The sequence below is a fragment of the Ambystoma mexicanum genome, chromosome 3p, assembly GCF_040938575.1.
Source record: "Ambystoma mexicanum isolate Mex_15411 chromosome 3p, UKY_AmexF1_1, whole genome shotgun sequence".
NCBI classification, from domain to species: Eukaryota; Metazoa; Chordata; class Amphibia; order Caudata; family Ambystomatidae; genus Ambystoma; species Ambystoma mexicanum.
The window spans coordinates 917,687,160-917,708,632 of record NC_090925.1 but is presented as its reverse complement, the minus strand read 5'-3'; the positions used below and the strand labels follow the sequence as shown (position 1 = coordinate 917,708,632).

The 21,473-nt window shown below is 44.1% G+C and overlaps 1 protein-coding gene across 1 annotated transcript in view; it reads right to left on the bottom strand.

Moving 5' to 3' along the window:
* LOC138580006 (extracellular calcium-sensing receptor-like) overlaps nt 1–21,473 on the bottom strand; it is a 114,175-nt gene that overhangs the window by 62,604 nt on the left and 30,098 nt on the right. Inside the window, exon 4 of the mRNA XM_069650236.1 lies at nt 15,905–16,132. Within this exon, the coding sequence (XP_069506337.1) occupies nt 15,905–16,132 (228 nt within the window). The remainder of the gene's footprint in view (nt 1–15,904; nt 16,133–21,473) is intronic.

Below are 21,473 nucleotides of genomic sequence, written 5' to 3'. Positions count from 1 at the left end.
CCCCCTAGCGCACTATTACCAGGTCCACTCGCGGGACCCGCTAAGGACGCCTGGTTTTACGTAATTAACGGGCTCGTTGTTAGCATGCTCCCCATTCCCATTCAGCCCTATGGGGCTCGAACGGGAATGGCGATGCACAGGGTCTGGGTTCCCTGAATGGGCAAATACCGGGCCCTCCAGGGTCGTAATGGCCCGGTATTTCTCCATTCGGGGAACCCGGACCCGGTACCCAGTATGGGGGTAGCCATGCCGCTAATAGCGGCATGGCTACCTCTATACTCGGAATGAGGCCCATAGTCTGAGAGATACGCATGTTCCTGCCAAGTCGAAGTATGTAAGAGCAATTTACAAGTGCTTTAGCTGTCTGAGGAGGTCATCTGGAAGCCGAAAGTAATCACCACTGTCATGGCCCAAATAGGAAATGACTAGGGACAGAGTTGCTTTAATCTTATGGGAAAATGTCAATATATGCAATACCCTTTTCAAGGATTTGAAGAAGAATCCGTTCTTGATCACATTAACAATCTGAGAGGTCAAGGATGCATCTAAATCCAGTAAAATGCCTATATTGTTCATTAACACAATGTGTTAGGAAAATAGACCTATCATTCATGGAAATTCCCCTATGAGTTACACAGAAACCCCAACAATGACGCGGTGCAATGTTTGCAGAGTGGCACATTGATATCAGACATCATCTGACATTTCGAGGTCGCAGTTTTTTTTAAATCAGGCAACTACCTGTCTGGGCTGTATTTCTATCTAAAGCACTTGTTACATCTCTTATAGGAACATGTGTTCACACAACGATTACTAGAAGTCCTTAAACATGATCATCCACAACAAACCTTTAGTTCACAAACACATCCATGAAACCAGACAAGAGTTACATTTAGAGGCAAGTACATTCAAGAAGTTTAAAACATTCCATGAAATCAAGAAACTTGCAACAGCCTCAAATCGCTTGACCAGTGATAAAATGTTTTAATCAACCTTTGCTTGCCGGAAGATATGTTTATTTGCTGAGCGTGCCTAGATACTAAAAACTGACAACACATTCCACGTTTTCCCCCATCTACGCTCAAATATTATTGTATGTAATCTAATTGACATGGGAAGGTGAGGAGGCATAGCTTTGATATTCTTAGTGTTGATGGTAAGAACCGTGGCTGTGCACAAGGTCTGAAAAAAATGAAGCTGACGCAGTAAACCAGGCATGGCCTTGGAAAATACAGCAGCATTCTATGCAAAAAAGAGTCCTCCTGACATGTATTTTCAGTTTTAGCCATGTTTAGAGTTTGATGTCTGAGAGTAATTACAAGCTGTACAGTCATATTTATTAAATATCAGCATTCTTTAAATGCATTTAAATCATATTTAGGCAGACGATCTGAGAGAATTCACAATTGGGAACTGTTGCTCTTGAACGTTATGTTCAGTTTGGTTTTCTGTGCTGTGAGCCAATTATATCTTTGATATGGAACACTGTGAACAAAGAGTAAGCAAAGTTTCTGGGATGCACTCGAGACAGTCTGGGAAATGCACCAGGAGCCTCGGTTAATTATGGTAAACTAAAACGATAGTTAATAATAACAATTATTTAAAGAACTGCAATATTTCCGAGCATAGCCAATATGGAAGAGAACAGATGTACTTGGGCTAGAGGTTGTTTAACAAATAACTGTGATGGAATAAGGAAGCATCTCATCTCATGATTGGGGGGAAAGATTCAAGCTATTTAGTTTTGTTTTCCCTCTAGACATAAACAAACAATGTGCTCCTGCAAAAAATGACGGCATGGAGGTAACCTCAGCATCGTCTTCCTCCTGTCGCGGATAGGTAGAAAGAGACCTCAGCAGCATCTTGCTCCTTACTCCGATAGGTAGAAGGTTAGGTAAGCAGTGGGATATGACTATAAAATAGGCTGGCTCTGGGAGGGAGAAAGCTTGTTCTGACCGGGGGTGAAAGAAGACAGGAGGCAGATGAACCAGGGCTGGGAGGACAACTGATGAGAAGCCCCCAAGCACTCTTTCCTATGAAGAGGGGAGGAGGTAATCCCTCCTTTTTCTTGGTCCGAATTTTTGGAGCCACTGAATTGGATTTTATGGCACCTGAGCCTCCAAATGACTCTGGCTACTGGCTTTTAAGAAGACCTACTATTTTTTTATGAGGTTGTATGCTGTCCGAGGCACGCAGCTCCACCCCTTTATTACAATTAACTATTTGAGACATCATGGCCTATTCCAATTGGCACTGAAACCTTTTTAAAGCATTTATTCCTTCTATTTTTCTGTTTTTTGCTATCCATGGTGATTCTGGTAGCTGGTTTTTAGATACCATTTTTTAAAATAGGTTTATTGATTGTGCAGACTGCATGCTTCTGGGCATCCCGACCCCTTCTTGACTCGCTACATTCTGAGAATAGTAGCGAGTATGAGCATCTGTTTTACCAATCGTTAATATCACACTGGGAAAGAGGAGAGGTATTGAGCAGACCAGTCGATGAGGTTGCCTTGTGAGATCTGAGCAGATAGACAATTACCGTTGAAGTGGTTATTATGCTTCTCGATAATAGTAGCAATGTTTCTATATTATTTATTTCTCATAATTAAAAGATGTACACTACACAAGAGAGTGTATGAACATGTATTGAGTGTTCATTACTGAGAATCTATTCAGAAGCATTTTTGAATAGGAGCATGATGTGTGGGGCATCTATTTAAATGTATTGTATATTGATATGTTATATATGGTACACTTATTACTTTATTTATTGAACATTTGTAAGGCGCTTTATACAACATAATTGTGTTTCAAAGCACCATACATACATACACAAAGAGTTACTGCAAGGTATGAGCAGTGGACCATCAATAAAATATATGTAACATTAGTAAACCTCTCCTGTGCTGATGACTAAGATTAGCAGCTCACTGCAGGGGGCTGTTGCCTACACTGTTTACTGATGCACAGTGGCAGGTATATGCTTTCCCCTACCTCTCCCCCCTGCTGAAGGGGTCTTGGACACTGCCTTGGCAGTGGGGGGAAGGCTCTGGTGATAGGGGTGATTAGAATCACATCACACCTAACTTCAGGTTTCCAAGAGTTGACATTTTTAAATCATTAGTAAACAATGAAAATAAGAGGCGAAACGATGCATCCCTCATGTCCTTTCAATCTGGAAGGGTTGAGTATGTTTGCCCCTAGAAACCCAAGGCTCAGTAGCAAAGGTATTTCTATGATGGGTTTGTATGGCTTGAAGTATAATGAGGGTGATACTGAAATATTGCAAGGTTGAACAAAGCAGACATTGAGGAAAGGAATCAAAGGCCATTTGGAGAGTTACAAAAGGATGACAGATCGACTGTTTCGCTCTTAAAATAGTGCATTTCTGAATTATAATGGATATTCTGAAAACTTGGCCTGTTATTGAAACTCCCCTTGTGGGCAATACAAATTCATTGTCCCCACACCAAGGTTCCAGTCGGATCATCATCATCACAATAAGGCCATTGGGACAATGGTGAAGCCATGGAAAATCCCAATGACTGGTGGCCACAATCTACAACATCTAGCACATAAAGTGAATTAAAGTGGTATTACCACCTACTTTCTGGTATATTATGTTCCAATGACCTAGTGAGACGAAGAGCCATTAACAGCAGTCTTCCAGAAATCTTAATGGTTCTGTGTTGCATTTGCTCCTCTTAATGCGTCCCATCTTTTCAGACAATGATCATCTTTCTTATAGGCCAGCTGTGTATTGATTCAGAGAGGTCACTGCTATACATCCCCTTTCTGATTATGATTTGAAGTTGGAAGAAATACCCTTTTTGCATGCCAAACAATTAGGACTGGCCTTAGATTGGTCCTTACATTGAGCATCCTTTACTCTGCCGTTTCTAGCAGGGGGGGTTCATCCTATTAATCAAGGTCATTGAGGTTGATCTCAACAATACAAGCTGGGGGCTTTGCCTACATTCGTAATCAAACCAGCTCCCAATTTGTATGTTGCCCTTCCTAACGGCACATGCTGGCTTGGAAACAAAGGGCTTCACAATTCAAGGTTCTCTGAGATGTAAAAAGGATTGGGGTCATTACTTAAATTAGGATAATCCTTCAAAAGAGGGAGAGGATTGACATACAGATAAGCAATTGCTATCTCCTGCGTGAGATTGGATCAGCAACATCTTCTTAAGCTATGAGTGGACGTTAGTTCAATCCGTTGGCTCTGCTGGGAGCGTACAGCCCCTATAGAGGTGTGTAAACTAAGTTTCAATAATAGAGGATCATGATCGCACTTTAAGCCTCCAATGGCCTCCAGAGTCTTCAACAAACGCCAACCAGCAGTATCAAAACGAATATCATCAATGTGGCTGCACCTAGTGGGTGTTGGCAAGAATAATAGGGAAATCCCAGGCTTCCCCTTCTCCCTCTTCAGCTGCTCCAAATGAGGATAGGGGTTTAAATTGAATATTAAAATCCCCTGCCACAATAATATACAATCACGTTCCACTGTCACTCAAATCAGCAAGTAGGCATAAAGATACCTCACATTCTGCAAATAGAAGCATTCACAGGCCCAAGAGATATTTTAAGTGATATATTACACAACTCGCATAGAAGGCCAAATTTACCCCCAACATATCCAGGGATGGCAGGTTAATGATGTACTCTAAGCTTTTAATGTCGCTAAAACTCAAATTAAAAGCCCTCTCCTTGGACCACCTCTGTGCCCTTCGATCACAGGTGCTAAAAAAGTAGTGTAACCAGTTTTGTGTGCAGGAGCAAGTAGCTAGGTATCTTGAAGACATGTCAAGTGCGCCCTGTGGATGATTTAATCACATTCTGTGTCCTCTTAACATTTACTGGATAAACCACTCATGTTCCAAGAAACAACAACAAGGTTCCGCAAATCAGGACTGGCCTTAGATTGGTCCTTAAATTGAGTAACCTTCAGTGTGGTGTCTTTTGTAGGGGGTTCATTTTGTTAATCAAGGTCAGTGAGGTTGATCTCAACAATACAACAGACAAAGCACAGGGATATCAAGAAAGTTACATTTATCAGGGTACATTTATCAGGGATCACACAAGTTATTCAGCAGGATAATGATCATAGTAGTAATAGGGGGCATATTCTGCGCACAGCTGACTTGTAGATTCCTTAGCTAGTGAGGCCAATGCCCATTTGAAAGAAGACCATCTGCCAAAAATATGTGCATTAGAAAAATTGTATTGATATCAGACCAGCCATCTATCTCATCGGCTAGTCGTAGTTACACCAAGTTCCAGCAGATTTCAGTGAGTCAAGCTTTCATGTGGCCGAGCAAGTGAATGCAGTCATTTGACAGTCTCGCTCCATGATCATGGGCACTGAGTTCAAATGTAGCTACAACTGTCATGTAGACAGTTTTTATTTGATATACAACAAAGACATTTGCAGCCAGCTGGCTCACTGTTTTTTTTTTGCTTACCACCTCACTGTCTACCTTCGGTTTTCTTTGTAGGAGCGATCAGGGTAAACCCATATGAACTGCGGCATCACTCGCCTCGCCCCAATGATATTGTGCCTCCGCTACACTCCTAATTTCATTTTCTAGCTGAATTTTATGAGGCTACCCCTTCCCACATTTTCTAAAGACAGTGACCGCCAGGGACGTCATTTCACCAAAATGCCAGGGGTAGCGGAAGTGACATCACCCGACCCTTGACCCCCTGATGACATCACAGGAAGTGATGTCATTAGACCCCGCCCCAAAGTGATATAGCGGGTAGCGATGGAACACGACATTTCACCCGTTGACAAAACAGGAAGTGGCATCACATAGCATTGTACACTATGAAAAATATAGTTATGATATCACTATATGATGTACATTCATACAAGAATGGATCGCCATATGTATCATTAAGTTCAGTGTTTATTGGCCCGTATTACCAAATGACTGTATATGCAAGCAGACGTCCATAACCAAATGATAAGCGTAAGTGCTATATAATAACACATCATTAAGCGCTTTATATAGAAAAAATATACACCCAATATCACCCAACCTGTGTTGGTACTCATTTATCGACCTCAAAAGGATGAACGGCTTAGGCTTAGTGAGGCGTTTAAGAACACACTAAATCAGTGACTCACCCCCTGAAGTGTGCCTGAAATAAACATTTAATGAGGCCAGCAATTACTGTATAGAATTCCAGAAAGACACATTATTTGGTATTCCTATTCTTTCTTATTTAGGGTCAGTGCTGAAAGTGTTAGAAGAAAAATAAGAACAGGAGTGCCTCAAGTCTTTTTTTTTAAAGGGCCTGAACAAGACAGTCAGCCACCCCAGAAGTAAAGAGCCACAGCCCAGGAGCTTGCATAACTTAAAAAAAAAAAAATTTTTTTTTTTTTAGTAGAGGTCGCAAGGGACACCACAGAGGTCGCAAGGGACACCACAGAGGTCGCAGTTGCGACCCCTGGCGACCCCCAAATGACGTCCCTGGTGACCGCTCTGCCACATACTGAAAGAGGCATGCAGAGAGAATGAAAACGGTGGTTGCATCTCCTGATGGGTTACTACAGCAAGGCTGCGGGCCTGAGCTCAACAGAAACAATCCAGCATAAACTGGACTTAACAATGAACTGTTGTAAATAAACAGATATTATCACGGGCGGAGGAACTACGACCCTTAGCTGAGTAGGCAAGACTGGAAAGCACTTCTATGAGAAGAGGTCCCTGCCTCCTGTCCAGTCACTCTTGACTGGAAGTATGTCACCACATGTCACTTCTAAACACAAACTTTATAGACTGACTCGATCGCTGAATAAATGGGGTTATTATTGTCAGGAGGCAGGATAAACATGATGGAAGGCCTAGTAAGAGGTTTCACAAATCTTCTTCGGTCCTGTGGCTAGTGATCTGTATAAAGGGACTGGGCAGGTCAGTTGAGAGGGTTTTAGTTAGAGACAAGTTGCAGCATTTCTTGACTTGCAAACCAATGAATAAATCACCTTTGTCTTCCATCAATCTAAATTGAAGTATGAGCCTCTGACAACCGCCTAATTATCAATTGCCAGCAACACTTGAGGGATGGTATGACCAGGTGGAAAGGGCCTGGGGTCCTATTTCAGGGACATAAATGCAAGTGCAACAGAAGCTGTTCATACCACTGCTGTCACACTTAAGAACATTCAGACAGGGCCAGGAATGATCCCGTCATGCAATGCACATCCCTCTTTACCCGTTCCAAACAAGCACAGGGGGGTGTCTTTATTTTTGGTAGATTTTAAAGTACAACACCTTTTTTTTAAAGGATTAGATACAAACAACCATATCATCATAACATCTGGAGTTCTTATTGAAATCTTATTGTCAGAGTCTTAACTTGTGCAGATAACCAAACATGAATACAAATGATATTTCTAATAGCTGATTTTCCCCTCCCCCACCCTCTTTTACCCTCCCTTGCTGTAGGTTTTTTACTGTGTCGGAGGGGGTGGGGGAAGGGTCCAGGGATGGGGGCCATGGGAGTGGATGAGGTGGAAGGGCAGTGTTGCTGCACACCATGATTTTGGTTTTAGTGGGGTTTAAGAGGAGGTGGTTTATTGTCATCCATCGGTCAATATCTCAAACACAGGCTTCGAGGTCGGGCTGGGGGTCGGTGCCTGATTTGGGAATTCTTAGGATGATTTGAGTATCGTCAGCGTAGTTGTAGATCGAGATGCTGTGCAAGCGGATGATTCCTGGAAGGGTGGTCATATAGCGGTTGAACAGGAGAGCAGATAGGCATGCGCCTTGCGGTACTCCAGTGTTAACCGAGCGAGCAGCTGAGACAAATGGTGAAAGGAGGGTTATTTGTTTTCTGTTGCTGAGGAAGGAGGCGATCCACTTGAGAGCATTGCCACGGATTCCAAGGGAGTGGAGGCAGTCAAGGAGAATTGAGTGGTTAACCGTGTCAAACTCTGCAGATAGATTGAGGAGAATTAGTGCAGTGCATCATTCAGAGTCTGCAGTGACCTTAAAATCATCCCAGATTGAGGTCAGAGTGGTTTCAGTTCCAGGTCGTTGTCTGAAGCCTGATTGTGCGGAGTCGAGGAGGTTGTTTGCTTCTACAAAGGCGTTGAGCTGGGAGTATGCTATTCGGTCATTGAGTTTTGCAAGGAATCTGGTGTTCGAAATGGGTGTGTAGTTTTTGGAATCAAGGGATGGCTTTTTAAGAAGATGCTTGACATGTGCAATTTTGAAGGCATCAGGGAAGATGCCAGCAGTGAGGGAGTCATTTAGTATGGCTCTTGCATGTTTTCCTGCGCAGGTAGAGAAGAATATTTCTTTTAGGACAGAAGTGGGGCAGGGGTCGAGGGGGGACCCAGACGGTTTGCTGGCAGATAGTAGGTCAAGAAACTCGTCTCAGGAGATGGGTTTGAAGGAGTCGAAGGTGGAGGAGTTGGGGGTCAGGGCGGTGGGGTGAGGGGGGTTGATGGATTGGTCAGTTGTGGGGGAGGTGGGAGAGGAGGGACAGTTTGTTGTTAAGGGAGGTCGCTCCGTCAAGAGTGCTGGTGTAAAAGTGTAGTGAGAGAGAGTCGCAGAGTGATTGAGATGGGGTGGATTGGGTGGAGGTGCAAGTGGGTTTCACAAATTCTGATATGATTCTGTGGAGTTCTTTGCTGCGGTTGCTGCAGTTGAGAATTTGTTTGTTGGAATAGGCTTTTTTGGCCTTTCGGATTTCAGCTTTGTAGTTACGATGGTGCAAGGCGAACATGGACCTGCTGAGATTGGTTCTAGATGCTCGCCATTTGCGTTCCAGGGAGTTATTTTGTCTTTTGGCATTCCTCAGGTGGGACGTGAACCATGTGGGGAATGGTCCATTGCGTGAGGAAGCAGGGTGCAAGGGGGTGAGAGGAATTAGTCAGTCATTGAGCCAAGAGTTGAAAGAGTCGATGGTTAAGTCTGTGTCTGGGGGGGCGTTGTAGGGGATCTAAGAAGTAGAGCTTCGGCAAGGTTGGGAAGCATCTTAACTTTGTTCCAGCATTTGAGGACTTGGGGGGAGTACAGGGGTGCTGTAGGGGGCAGGGCAGGGGTGATGATAAAGAAGGGGATGAGAAAGTGGTTGGTCCAGATGAGTGGTTTGGGGCGGGATATATAAATCAGGTCATGGGAGCTGAAAATTGCATCAAGGGTGTGCCAACTTGAGTGGGTTGGACCAGTCGTATGAAGGGAGCGGTTGAGCGCATCTAGACTGTCGACCAGTGGGTGGGCCATGGGGTTGGTGGGAATGTCCAACCAGATATTCAAATCTCCAAGGAGTGTGAGAGAGGGGTGATTTACTTGAATGGTGGCTACAGACTCACAGAGGTTGTTGATGAAATCTCTGTCATAACAAGGGGGCCTGTAGATGAGTAGGTAGCTGAAGAAGAAAATCGGAGGTAGTGAGAGTTTAACTAGAAGGGATTGACATGAGGGAATGCATGACTGAGATTTGACAAGAGAGACAGAGAAATGAGAATGGAAGCAGACTGCCACTCCGCGTCCTCTGTAGGGTCTATTGAGGTGAATGAGCTGGTAGCCAGGGGGCGGGGGAAAGGCTTCATGTGCAACAGGGTCAAAGTCATTGGAGAACCAGGTTTCGGTGATAAAGACAAGGTCGGGCTTGTCTGAGGACAGAAGGTCAAAGATGCTGTGTCTGTTTCTTGCTACGGAGCAGGCATTAAAAAGGATGCAGTTGACTACATGAGGTGATGTTGTCTTAGTGGAGGTAATCGGAGTAGCAGCATGAGGAGCTTGGGAGATCGGAGGGGAGGAGGGTGAGGGCGGAAAATTCTGGGTCGCTGGGGCAGGGGGAGGTGGGAAGGGGTCAAGGTGTCAATGGATTTTGAGTGACTGGAGATGGGGTTACGTCGATGGAGAATGGGCAGAGTAGGCGGGCGGAGGAGGATATGTGAGGGGTGTGTGTAGAGTCGAGGGGGGCAGGTGAGTGGAGAGATGGTCAGTGGGTGTGAGGGGGTTTAAAGTGGTCATTCCCCAAAAATACAAACCCATACTCAGAATAAATGGACGCACCCCAGTAGGGAATGAGACTAGGAGAAAGATTGTGAGTCAAACAAAGTAGTTTTTATATAATAATAAAGTGAGGCATGCAGATGACTCTGCTGCTCCGAGAGCGCTCTGCCAACAACACAGTGTGGTTAGTTGTACTAAGGTATCCTAAAGCACTCTAAAGTGTATACTCAATACAAATCCCACCGCTGTACACCAGTGTTAGGCAGAAACCTTTGCAGTTCCCTTAGGGACCACTGCAAAAGATTTAAGACTACAGGTGTTGGCAGTAAACCCACTTGGTAGCAGTCTGTACCATCCAGATTTACCTGGTAGCTGTGGCTGAGCAGTCAGACTTCCCTCAAGAAGAGTAAGGCAGTATGTAGAGTGTACACAATGGGGCTAAAAACACAGTAGAGCAAACAAACACTGACCAGAGCTTTGTATCAAAGTATATAATTATTTATTTAAAAACACACTGTTGAAAGCACTCCAGCACTCTTATTGTAAAATATTCTAAACACAGTTACTATTATAATATATACACCCCTTTTTACTTATCAGATAAGTCACTGTAAAACACCACTTATCTTCATACAGAGGTGAGCGCTTAACTAGATGGCACTCCAATAAGTTTGCGTGAAAGGGAGGGAAAAAGACAGAATATGGAAAGGTACACCACTCTAAGATTCAGGAACACTGTTAGCAAGGCAGAAGAGCAAAAGTCACTGGTGAGCCAAAGTCCAAATGCTGGGCCCACTCTTAGAGAGAGCAGAGCACAAATGCGCCCAAGATCACACAGCCACAGTAGGCTTAGAAAGTCTTGCAGAGGGTTCAAAAAGAGTTTAGAGAGGCTTAGGAAAGTTTAGCCAGGGCGTCCCAGGCTAACCCAGGTTCGAAAGCCGGGGGCTAAATCTACCCCGTACAGTCTGTAGCAAGGGAAGCCAGGCGGGACACGGTACCTTAAGTGGGAAGGATCCTCCAGCGGTGGCAGTTGTTCCTGGTAGTGGGTGCAAGTTGCGTCGTCGTCCAGGGGAAGAGAAGATCTCGACTTGGAGGAAAGATGAAGGTTGTTGCACTACCAGGGCAGAAACCAGCCGCAGAGTTTTCCGGTTAAAGGTGGTACCTTTATTCGCGGTCGTGGTGAAACGTGGTATCCCGGTTGCCGGGGTGCTTGGCACAGGCAAGGCGGCCACGAGGTACGTCGGGAAGGCGAAAAGACAGTGAAACTGGTTATCCCCACCAGTCAAAGGAAGAAGACTCTCCGGCGGGAGATCTCCTCTGTCGTTGGGAAAAAGTGGTGAGACGGTCCAGCAGGGCTCCACCGGTAGTGGTGTCGTGGCAGGTCGGCTCAGCTTCTCCCTCGTCGGATTCTTACGTTCTGTGGCGACTTCTGAAGTTCCTGTCCCCAAAGCCCTGCTTTTATGCAGCAAACCCCCATTCACTCAGCCTAGCTGTCACTCAAACATGCTAAGTGGTGAGTCGGCCGGCTCACCACTTGGGCCAATCAGGTTGGAGTGCGACTTGAGTTGCCTAGGCAACTCAGTCCAGGGTGCCTAAATTCCCCTCCACCCCTCCTAAGTACCCCAGACAGAGTGGCACCACTTTGGAGGGCTTCTGTGGAGAAGCCCACCAAAAAGTGGAACAAAGGGCTCGACTTGGGTTGGAGTCACAGAAGAGAACACAAACGCCATTTTAGAATCAAGTTTTGACAAAAAATACCAACTGGAGAATTAATATTAATTAAATAAACTGGCGGTATGTTCGAGGCTACCGTAAATAATTAAATAAAGATAGTTGCCTAAAACAATGGGAAATCCCATAGGAAAATATTTGCGGTTGAATATAAAAAGTAGTATCCACTGCCACCAGGCAAAACTCGATCAGGGGGGACGGAGACGTGCCCCCTCGACTAACAGACCCTGGGGCAATCGAATTGCCCAAGCCAGTATGTCCACAATATGATGGTTTGTACTGGTTCTGTTCAGAATTTAAGACTAGTAAAGTCAATGGTGACTTTACATGCCCTGGGAGACAGTAGTCAGTCCCAGGGTATCGAGTCTATACTGGGGGGTCACTATGACACCCCTGTGTCACTGCACTGAGGGTGCTGTGTAACACACATCACAAAAACACATGAAGCCCTATGGAGTAAAAGACCCCATAGCCCATTAAACACTTCTAGATTCAAAGAAACACACTCAAATCATGTCCAAGAGTGAGGGTAAAAGAGTCTCACTCTTGGCAGGAGAAAAAAATAAACCCCAAAAATCCAGCAAAGCTGCTGGGGGACTCACTAGGTTAGGAAATTCAGCCTAAACAGAGAATTCTCCCTAACAGGGGGGGGGGGTCAAACTCAAAAGGACCCTTTCTCCCTTACATTGTTTAGGGGGCTAGGAATTGTAGTGAGTCTGGAAGGAGTCAGTGGCTCTGGTTTGCAGGGTGAGAAGTTGAGAGAGGGGGTGGAAGTAGGGCAAGGGCAGGGGAGAGTGTGAGGGGATATGGGAGTGAGAGATTGGGAGGACGGTTGAGGTAAAAGTGATGAGGAGTAGAGAGTCGAGGGAGAGAACCAGACTCGTTTTCTGCATTTTGTGGGTTTTGGTGCTATAGGGGTGTGAGAGAGGATGGGGGGGTGAGAGGGCGAGGGAGACGAAGCTACTGTTCTTGCGAGGGCAAGATGTGCTGCATTCCACGAGGGGAAGGGATATGAAGGGGTGGCTTGTTGACGGGGTCGAGTAGTGGTTAAGGGGGGAAGGAGTTGCTAGGGGGGCTGGGCGAGAGGAAGGTGAGTTCTCCGATGGGTTATGGGGGAGGGACTGGGGCAAAGGGGCAGAAGGGAGGGAGGGATGTTCCTTGGAAAGTGCAAGGAAGGAGTAGAGGAAGCAGAGGATTCGCGCTGTTTGGAGTGCCAGAGGGCTCACTGGCTTGGGAGTTCGATAGGGGTGTGGTGTCAAGGCGAGGGGTATGAGGGAGTTCTCAACAGGTGTCAGGTGGAGAGTGGAAGATGAGATAGGGTGGGAAGGGGGTGGTAAATAGGCTTCTGAGGAGGGAGGTGAAACATGGGTGAAAGGGAGGTGAGTTCTCCGATGCGTTAAGGGGGATGGACTGGGGGGAAAAAGGGAGCGGGAGGGATGTTCCTTGGAAGGTGCAAGGAGGGAGTGGAGGAAGAAGTGGATTTGTGCTGTTTGGAGTGCCAGAGGGCGCTCCTGGCTTTGGAATTTGATAGGGGGCGTGGTGTCATAGCAAGGGGTATCAGGGAGTTCTCAATAGGTGATAGGTTAGGGTGGTAGATGATGAGTTAGGGTGGGAAGGGAGTGGGGAATGGGCTTCTGAGGAGGGAGGTGTTAGGCGCTGGAGTGCACCTCTGATTTTAGAGTTGGATGCAGGGTGGTGGTAGGAGAGTGGGCGAGCGGCGTCAGGGTGTGATGATGTTTGATGGGAGGTGTCTAGGGTTGTGCTCATGGGGAGATAGAGGTGGGGTCATGAAGATGGGTGCTAGAGTCCGGGTCAGGTGTCATGAGGGGTGAGCGATGAGCGGGGAGGACAGGGAATTGAGACGCATGGAAGAGGGGAATTCTTGTGGTCTGGGGTCTCCATTCGGTGTTGGGTAGCTGGGATTGAAGAACTAGTAGTGGTAAATGTGGGCCCTGGATGTACAACCCGTGACTAGGATCTGGACACCATGGCAGTCCGAGAGGGCTAAAGAGTTTGGGCTAGGGTGGAAGTCTAGATCGAAGAAGCGGCGCCTAGCACTTTAAGCAAGTAAATTACAATTCTATTACAGTACTATTAGATGTGAAAACAGGCTAACAGGGACAGTTTTTAAGTGTGTGCGACAGGCAGAAAATTGCACAGTAATCTCTTGGGCGCACTATCTAGATGTGAATACAACACAGCAGTATCTAAGGTGCACTATCTAGATGCGAGACAGGCTAACAGGAACAATTCTAACTGTGTGAGATAGGCAGAAAACAGTACAGTGTTCTCTTGGGTGCACTTTCTAGATGCAAGACATGCTAGCAGGAACAATTTCTAAGTGTGTGTGACAGACAGAAAACAATACAGTAATCTATTGGGCGCACTATCCAGATGCGAGACAGACGAGCAGGAACCATTTCTAAGTGTTTTAGACTGGCAGGATGCAATACAGGAGTATCCAAGGCGCACTATCTAGATCTGAGAGGCTAACAGGAATAATTTCTAAGTGGTTGAGACTGGCAGGCTACAACACAGGATACAACACATGATACAACACAGGAGTATCTAAGGCGCACTATCTAGGTGCGAGAGGCTAACAGGAACAATTCTAAGTGTGTGCGACAGGCAGAATATACAATATTGTCACGGGTCAGTCTGAATTGCTCAATAAAGGGATGACGTAGAATAGCATGTAAATTAATATAGTTACCTTAGTGACTAATGTACTCTTACTCCATAGTCCCCTTTCCTCCACACTGCACGGGCTTCCCTCGCGCGGGACAGTAGACGGAACCCAAGTGCCTGCAATATTAATTGGGACTGGCTTGAGGGTCGTCTATGGAAAAAGACACTATCTCTACCCCTGTGCCTACCCATTTCAAGGTTGAGCTATGAGTTGGGGTTGCACTCTCTGCAGTCCTAGTTCAACTGGAAAGTACTTGCCCTTTGTACACTAATTCTAATTCCTCAAGAGCATTCTCTGTATGAAGATATTCACAAATATCTTCTCATGCAGAAGAACTCCTATTTGACGCACTTACATTATGATGCTGAAAAGATCTTAGAAAATTGTTAATGTACCAGTAAGATTTTTAATAAAAATCCAGATAAGGTGAAGCATGCTCTCATGCGTGCTGACTGGGTAAAAACTAGAGCCTCATTTATTAACCTGAAGAGCACTAAAAATGTCAATCTATGTGAAAAGTCCAGTAAGTATGTCCTTCTTTATATTAAAAGATTCCCTAATCCCGCCTGGTGTGCACAGCTATTGCGTTTCCGTCTAAATTTGATTAAAACCAACAAATCACAACGCATTCGGCAAAAAGTAGAGCCCTCTGCAGGAGAATGTACTCTGTGCGGCGAGGGGTTTCTTCAGGACATGAAACACCTGTTGACATCATGTACCTCTACTCTTGTACTCAGAGAAAAATATTTCTCCTATTTTATTCACAATATAGACTGGATCTCTACCCAGGACTTTTGGCATAGGTGTTCACCTGGAAAGGAGATACCGTTGTCCATCGCACTGTTAAAACTTTTAAATGAATTGAATTTTATAAAAATGTCTTTTAACTGAAAAATGTTGTATGGAATGTAAGAATGGAATTTTCTTCATTAAATGTATTTCTGCTTTTCTTCTTTTTGATTTGATGTACTTTTCCCTGTTTTTACATGTGATGTTTATACTAAAGATTTGCTAGTTAAATTATTAGATGGAAAATGTGTAAAAAGTCCTTTAGGTGACAAACTGCACACAAAAAAGAATACAAAAAATAAAAGATAGTCGATAGAAGGGAATCAGAGCTAATGGTGCTGGTAACAAAGCTTCCTTGAGTTCTGATCTATTTAGTGGCACAACACTACCTGGAATCTATTATTTGGTTTTTTACACTTTGCTATTCACATATTATTATCCTCAACAGTACTGTTTACGGAAATGAAAGGTGCTGGTTAATAGCTTGTTCCATATAATAAATTGGCCCATAGCAATGTTTATACATTCTCCTGTATAAATGTAAAATATTTAAATGACAACATTTTATTAAACTATGAAACTATTAAAACGTATACAGTAGATCAACTGCCTAGAACGTTTTAATTACAAAGCACATATTGCAAATACTCAAAAGTAGTTCCTTATTTTGAAATGAGAAATGACAATGCGACACTGCAGCTGTTCAAACCTGAGAATAATCAGCGCCCCATTGAATGTTGCTTCTGTTCAGAGTGAGTATTTGATGCGAGGGCAAGCGCTCATCGTAAAGTCCGACATTCACTGAACTGCCAATGCCTCGGGTGGGCACCTGCCAATTTTCAATATCAAATCTAACTGGAGGGTCGCCGTTATCATCGAAAAATACTTCTTGGCCAGCCGGGTCAAGGAAATGGACCTTCTTCACGTAGGTAAGAAGCTGCAGAATGACACACAAAATTCTTTAGAAATATTGCACAAGTGTCCTGTAAACAAATAGACGCTCATGTGCAATGGGGCCGCACCATTAATGGAAAGCCTAAAAGCCTTGCATAAGGCTTTCATGACTTCCAATAAAGGTACCCCCTATTTTAATTCATATATATGGTGGAGAGGAGGGTTGGAACGCAACTTGCATTTCTGCCGCCCCCTTTCCTTTCCACCATACAAATGCTGCAGCATTTGCGCAGGCATCGATTTTCATGCCGACGCAAATGTTGGAGTTCCCTATGGGGTCCGCCATCTTAAATAAAGCAAACGGACACCCTAGGGATCCATTGTTTAAGATGCTTGCCATGCTCGCATGGAAAGCAGTTTAGTGTGTACAATTACACTTAAACCCTCCCTGACATGCTCTCATGCAAGGCAGCGTTTACCTTAAATATTGAGTGCTGCTTGCCATGCGCACAGTGTCTTTTTCCCCTGCACTTTTCCACCCCACTGCGCAGATGACAAAGCTTTGGCAACAGGAGCCATTTACATGGCAGTACAAAAATAACTGCTCTACTCTTTCCAAATTACTCACTTTTATAAAATGTGCCCGATAGAAGTCATGTTGCAAAAAGTGTTAATTGCATGCAGGGGCTCACCAACGTTAGCACTTTCAACTTGTGCAAAAGTAAAGAGTAAACACAGGCAGAACCGCCTTTACTCTTAGCTTTTCCTCTCTGTTTTGTGAAAAATGTAAATACCACGTGACAATTACATTTTGCAGGCAGCATTTGTAACGGATTCCTTTGGAGCCCGCCTACTTTTAGCAGGTGCTAAAATCCATCCCTTTTATGCCTGCATGAAGCTCTCTTGCATGCATAAAAGAATGTAGCCAATGAAGTTGAAGGAGGAATTCAAGGCGACTTCTCTCTATATGGCATAGGAGTTGCATTTACACCTTACTTTTTTGCACTCTGTCTGGGGTCCGGATAATGAGCCCCTGAGAAACATATACAGGAGCATATTCAAGAAGCGACAGATAAGCACTAAAGTCAACCCGGGGTGCATACTTTTTAATATGCAGCAACAGAATCGACCATCCATTCCTCACGTCTTCACCATTGTGGTCCCTTCACCTCCTGTGCATGGTTATTTCATTCCATTTGCCTTTCAACAAAAACATACATGCTGAGTCTGAGGCTAGTCCCTATAAGTAGCTTGCCATGCTTTTTGCAGCTCTTCTATACTCTGAACACCTGATTTTCAGTGTACATATAATTTTTCCAATCAGCTCCCTGCTCTAGTGACTGCCCCATCCTCTAGCAGTCATACTGTCTAAACATGTTTAAATTGTTTTATTAATAGATGTTCATGTTCAAGGGGGGGTCTAATGTTAATGGAAAGCATTAAAGCATCGCGTTAGTCTTTTACCCCTTCCCTTTATGTTACCCCCTATTTTCATTCATTTGAAAGGCAGAGAGGAGGGGCAGACAGCAACTTGCGTTTCTACCTCCTCTCTTCCACACCACTATACAAATGCTCCAGCATTTCAGATGGCATGGATTTTCATGCCAAAGCACATGCTAGAGATTCCTATGGGGTCCGCCAGCTTTAAGCACCAGCATAAAGCAGGCAGAACCAATAGGGATCCATTGTAAACGCTACCTGCCATGAGACCATGGCAGGCAGCGTTGACAATTACAAATAAAGACTGTCCGACATACTTGCATGTCAGACAGAGTTTATTTTTTATTGTGAACAATGCTTACCAGGCTTGCATGGTAGGCAGTGTTTACAATTGAAATAAAAAGCCGGGACAACATATGAGCATGTCAGGCAGGCTATATGTCTGCATTTAGTTTTTAATTGTGATCACTGCTTACCATGCTCAACCATTTTTAATTGGACTGTTTTTTTGAGTCTTTTTTTCCATTTCGGTTGTTGATAGGACTGATGCACGCCATCTTTGAATGAGAGTTACACTTAGGCCATTACTGTCTGCCTTTATATAAGGAGCAAATATGCTCAACTTACTGGAGTGCCTTCTTGATGGGGCAACATAATTTCAGTGTCCCATTTGGAGAGGCTTGTGGTTGACAAAACTACTATGACTAAGAGTGAGGAAAGATAAAAAGATCATCTGGCTGCTTAATGCTTAGCCCTTTTGTATGAATAAATGTTATTAATCTGGGTTAACCACAAGATGTTACCCTAATTCTGTTTTCATCATATTTTTTTTTATTGTTGCGTTTTAATCCAAAATTTGATTTTTTTTACAACATCTTTAGTTTTTGTTTCCTTAATCATGTTTGGTCTCTTTAGTTTGAATCTTACGCTTCTAAAGGTTCTGGGTATTGTTGTTGTGGTATGAGAGAAGGAAAAGAGCAGGAGGCGCTAGCTTCATTGTGCTAGCCTCCCAACTTTGGAACACCTTACCACTCAAAATTAAAACCACTGAGTCCTTCCCGATCTTTAAGAAACTGGTTATTGGCTGGCTACTGAACAAAGAGTAGCTTTTACCCTCATCTCCAACCACACCTGTATTATATGTAAATTGTCGTATTATGTAAATCCTTCTTTGTAAATTGATGTACCCTGTAAATGTTAATGCATATTTCATGACTGTAACCGTATCCTTAAAGCGCCCTTCTACCCACGGGTCTGGAGCGCTCTACAAATAAATTAAACAAACAAACAAACAAACAAAAGGGAACAGGGGAGAAGGCAGTCCAAGCAAAAGGAAAAGGTCTTAAATATTTCTGTTTAGTTTCAAGTCAAGTTTTTCTACTAGGATTTGAAGGATCTTAAATGTCGCTAGTTGCCATGATGTGTGATCGCCGCTAATCATCCTTTTCCACCATGTCTCTTGGTCAGTTATTGAAGAATGCTGGAGAAGGTATTTTGTGTAGGCAAGCCGTATCTCCATCAAACTTGGGCAGGACAGTAGTAAGTGACGAATGGTCTCTTTCTCTTTGTCACAGAATCTACAGATGTTAGTCAGAGAATATTTTCTTATGTGACGTACTTCGTTGGTGTCTACAGTGTTTTTATCATACTGTAGATACCTCTTGTCTTACAACAGTGGGAAGTAAGTCAGAAAGATCAATTTTCTCCGGCAGCTTTTAGAATTTCGCACATGTGGCGATGTTAAGCCCGAAATGTGTTTAACTACAGTATTTGTAAAATATGACCCTATACTTATCAAACATGTCTTGCACCATAAAGCATTTAGGCTCCATTTCATACAAGCCTTACTACAGAAGCTGCTATCTGATATTTTTGGATTTGTATATATGGAGAATAATAGGCACCTACTCTTATCTTGAATGGCTTATTCTCCCGTAGGTGGATTCGAGGCAGGAACTGGTAAGATGCCTCATTTGCATATACTCCACATTTTCTATAAGAGTAAAACTAAGTTTCCTGTTACACCCAGAAATGCGCAGTGGCTGATCACTGTATTCTCTCATGCAGTGTTTTTTTATTTTTTACCTTTTCACTTTTAGTACATACACTGAATCATTTCAACTGTGAATTCCTCTGGTTATCTATAATTCACACAGAAACAGTAGACATTAAACAATGGTCTATGATGGCTAGGATGACCTTTATCTTGCTGACTCTCCACTGATATGCAGTTTAATTGATACTTTTGAAAGTTGTGCTCAGAACCAGTATTCAGTAAATACCGGTTAATGCTTGCTATTACTTGCCATGATGAAGGCAACGTCTTAAACAAAATCTAAACGGTCTACCTGTTGAAACCGCTAGACCATATATAAATATGTAAAATTGATACTATTAGATATGCTTACAGAAATAAGGCCCTAAGGAAACAAGGGTACTACTTTTTGAATGTGTACCTTATAGACTAGATTTGATGAAAACGGATTATGCAACTGAGCATTCTTGGGCCTGCATCTCTTCATTTTCTAGCTTGGTATTTCTGAATGTATCTCTATTATTTGAATGGATTCAACATACTAGAGTGAAAGAAGTAGGCATGAGACATGAATGAGGATGAGAGGTTGAGTAGCACAATTATGTTAGTTCTGTGTTGGATATTAAATATGACTAAACATTGCTCACATGCAAGATCTTTGTTTTGCAAAAACAATTCTGAGCGTGGGAGGTCATGTGTCATCCCTCTGCTGCAGACTCATCACTAGTCTCTTGGTTCTTCTTCTCCTTATGCTTCACCTGTACTTCCTCCACTGCCAACTGACTCTGCTGGCATTTTGTACAGCCCTCCGCTTCCTGTCGGGAATATTTTCTAAGCTCCCATTGGGTCCTTGAGCCAGCTGCTAACATGGGTCAATCTCTTTCTTCTGTACCCTCAAATCCTTCCCTTTTCGACCAGGAATGTTAGCACCACCCTCTTTCTAGTCTCCATTTTCCTCCAGCCTGCCATGCAGTCACTGTGGTAGTTTGTTCTCGGCTTCCTTCCCGCATCAAGTAAGTCATGGTCAAAATAGAATTTAGGGAGTGTTCCCGAGTCTCCCGTGGTACTGGGCAGCTCCTTGCTGTTTCAAGCTCAGCCGCAGCTGCTTCACCCTTCCCCTGTAACAAGTCTGGTGTTTGTGGGGTAGGTGCTGGGACACCCACTAGCTCCTGAATGAGGAAGGACAGTCCATTTCCATTATGGCAACCACTTCGTTCCTCTGTTCTGGGTGGTGTTTTATGACAGGACATCCTGCCTTCTCTCTCTTCCTCTCCCCATCCTCCCTCTACTCCCTGCTATTCCTCTGGGCCTACTTCGGCCACCTCTCCTCCCTCCTTCTTTGCCTTTCTCCTGTTCTCCTCAGACAAGGTTTCTAGACAAGTCCGATCTATGAAAGTCTCGTCAAAACAGGTTCCTCCCGTTCCTCCAAAACCATCAAGAACCACATTGACACCCTGGCCCCTGCTCTGGCTGATTTCTGTAACCACTCCTTCACCACTGAAGTCTTCCCCTCTCCCCTGAAGAACTTCCTTGTGCACCCTCTTCTTAAGATACCCTCTGCCTACCCCTCCTGCCCAGCTAATTATCATCAAAATCTGCATCACTCCTTTCCTAGGCAAACTCCTGGAAAAGCTGGCCATCTCTCAGCTTATTCTTCACTCTGAATCTGTAGGTTGGCTCCATGACCATCAGTCTGGCTTCAGAGCTGCCAGAAGAACGGAAACTGCTTTCCTGAACATCTGTGAAGACCTGCTCTCCAACCTTGATTCCAACACCCCCTGTGTCCTCATCTTACCTGATGTTATGGCTGTTAATGGGGAAACAGCCTATATAAATGGCGTCCCTCAATATGAGGGATGCGCCGACAATCACCTTCCCAAAATCACACGAGTATATGAACAAGGCGTCT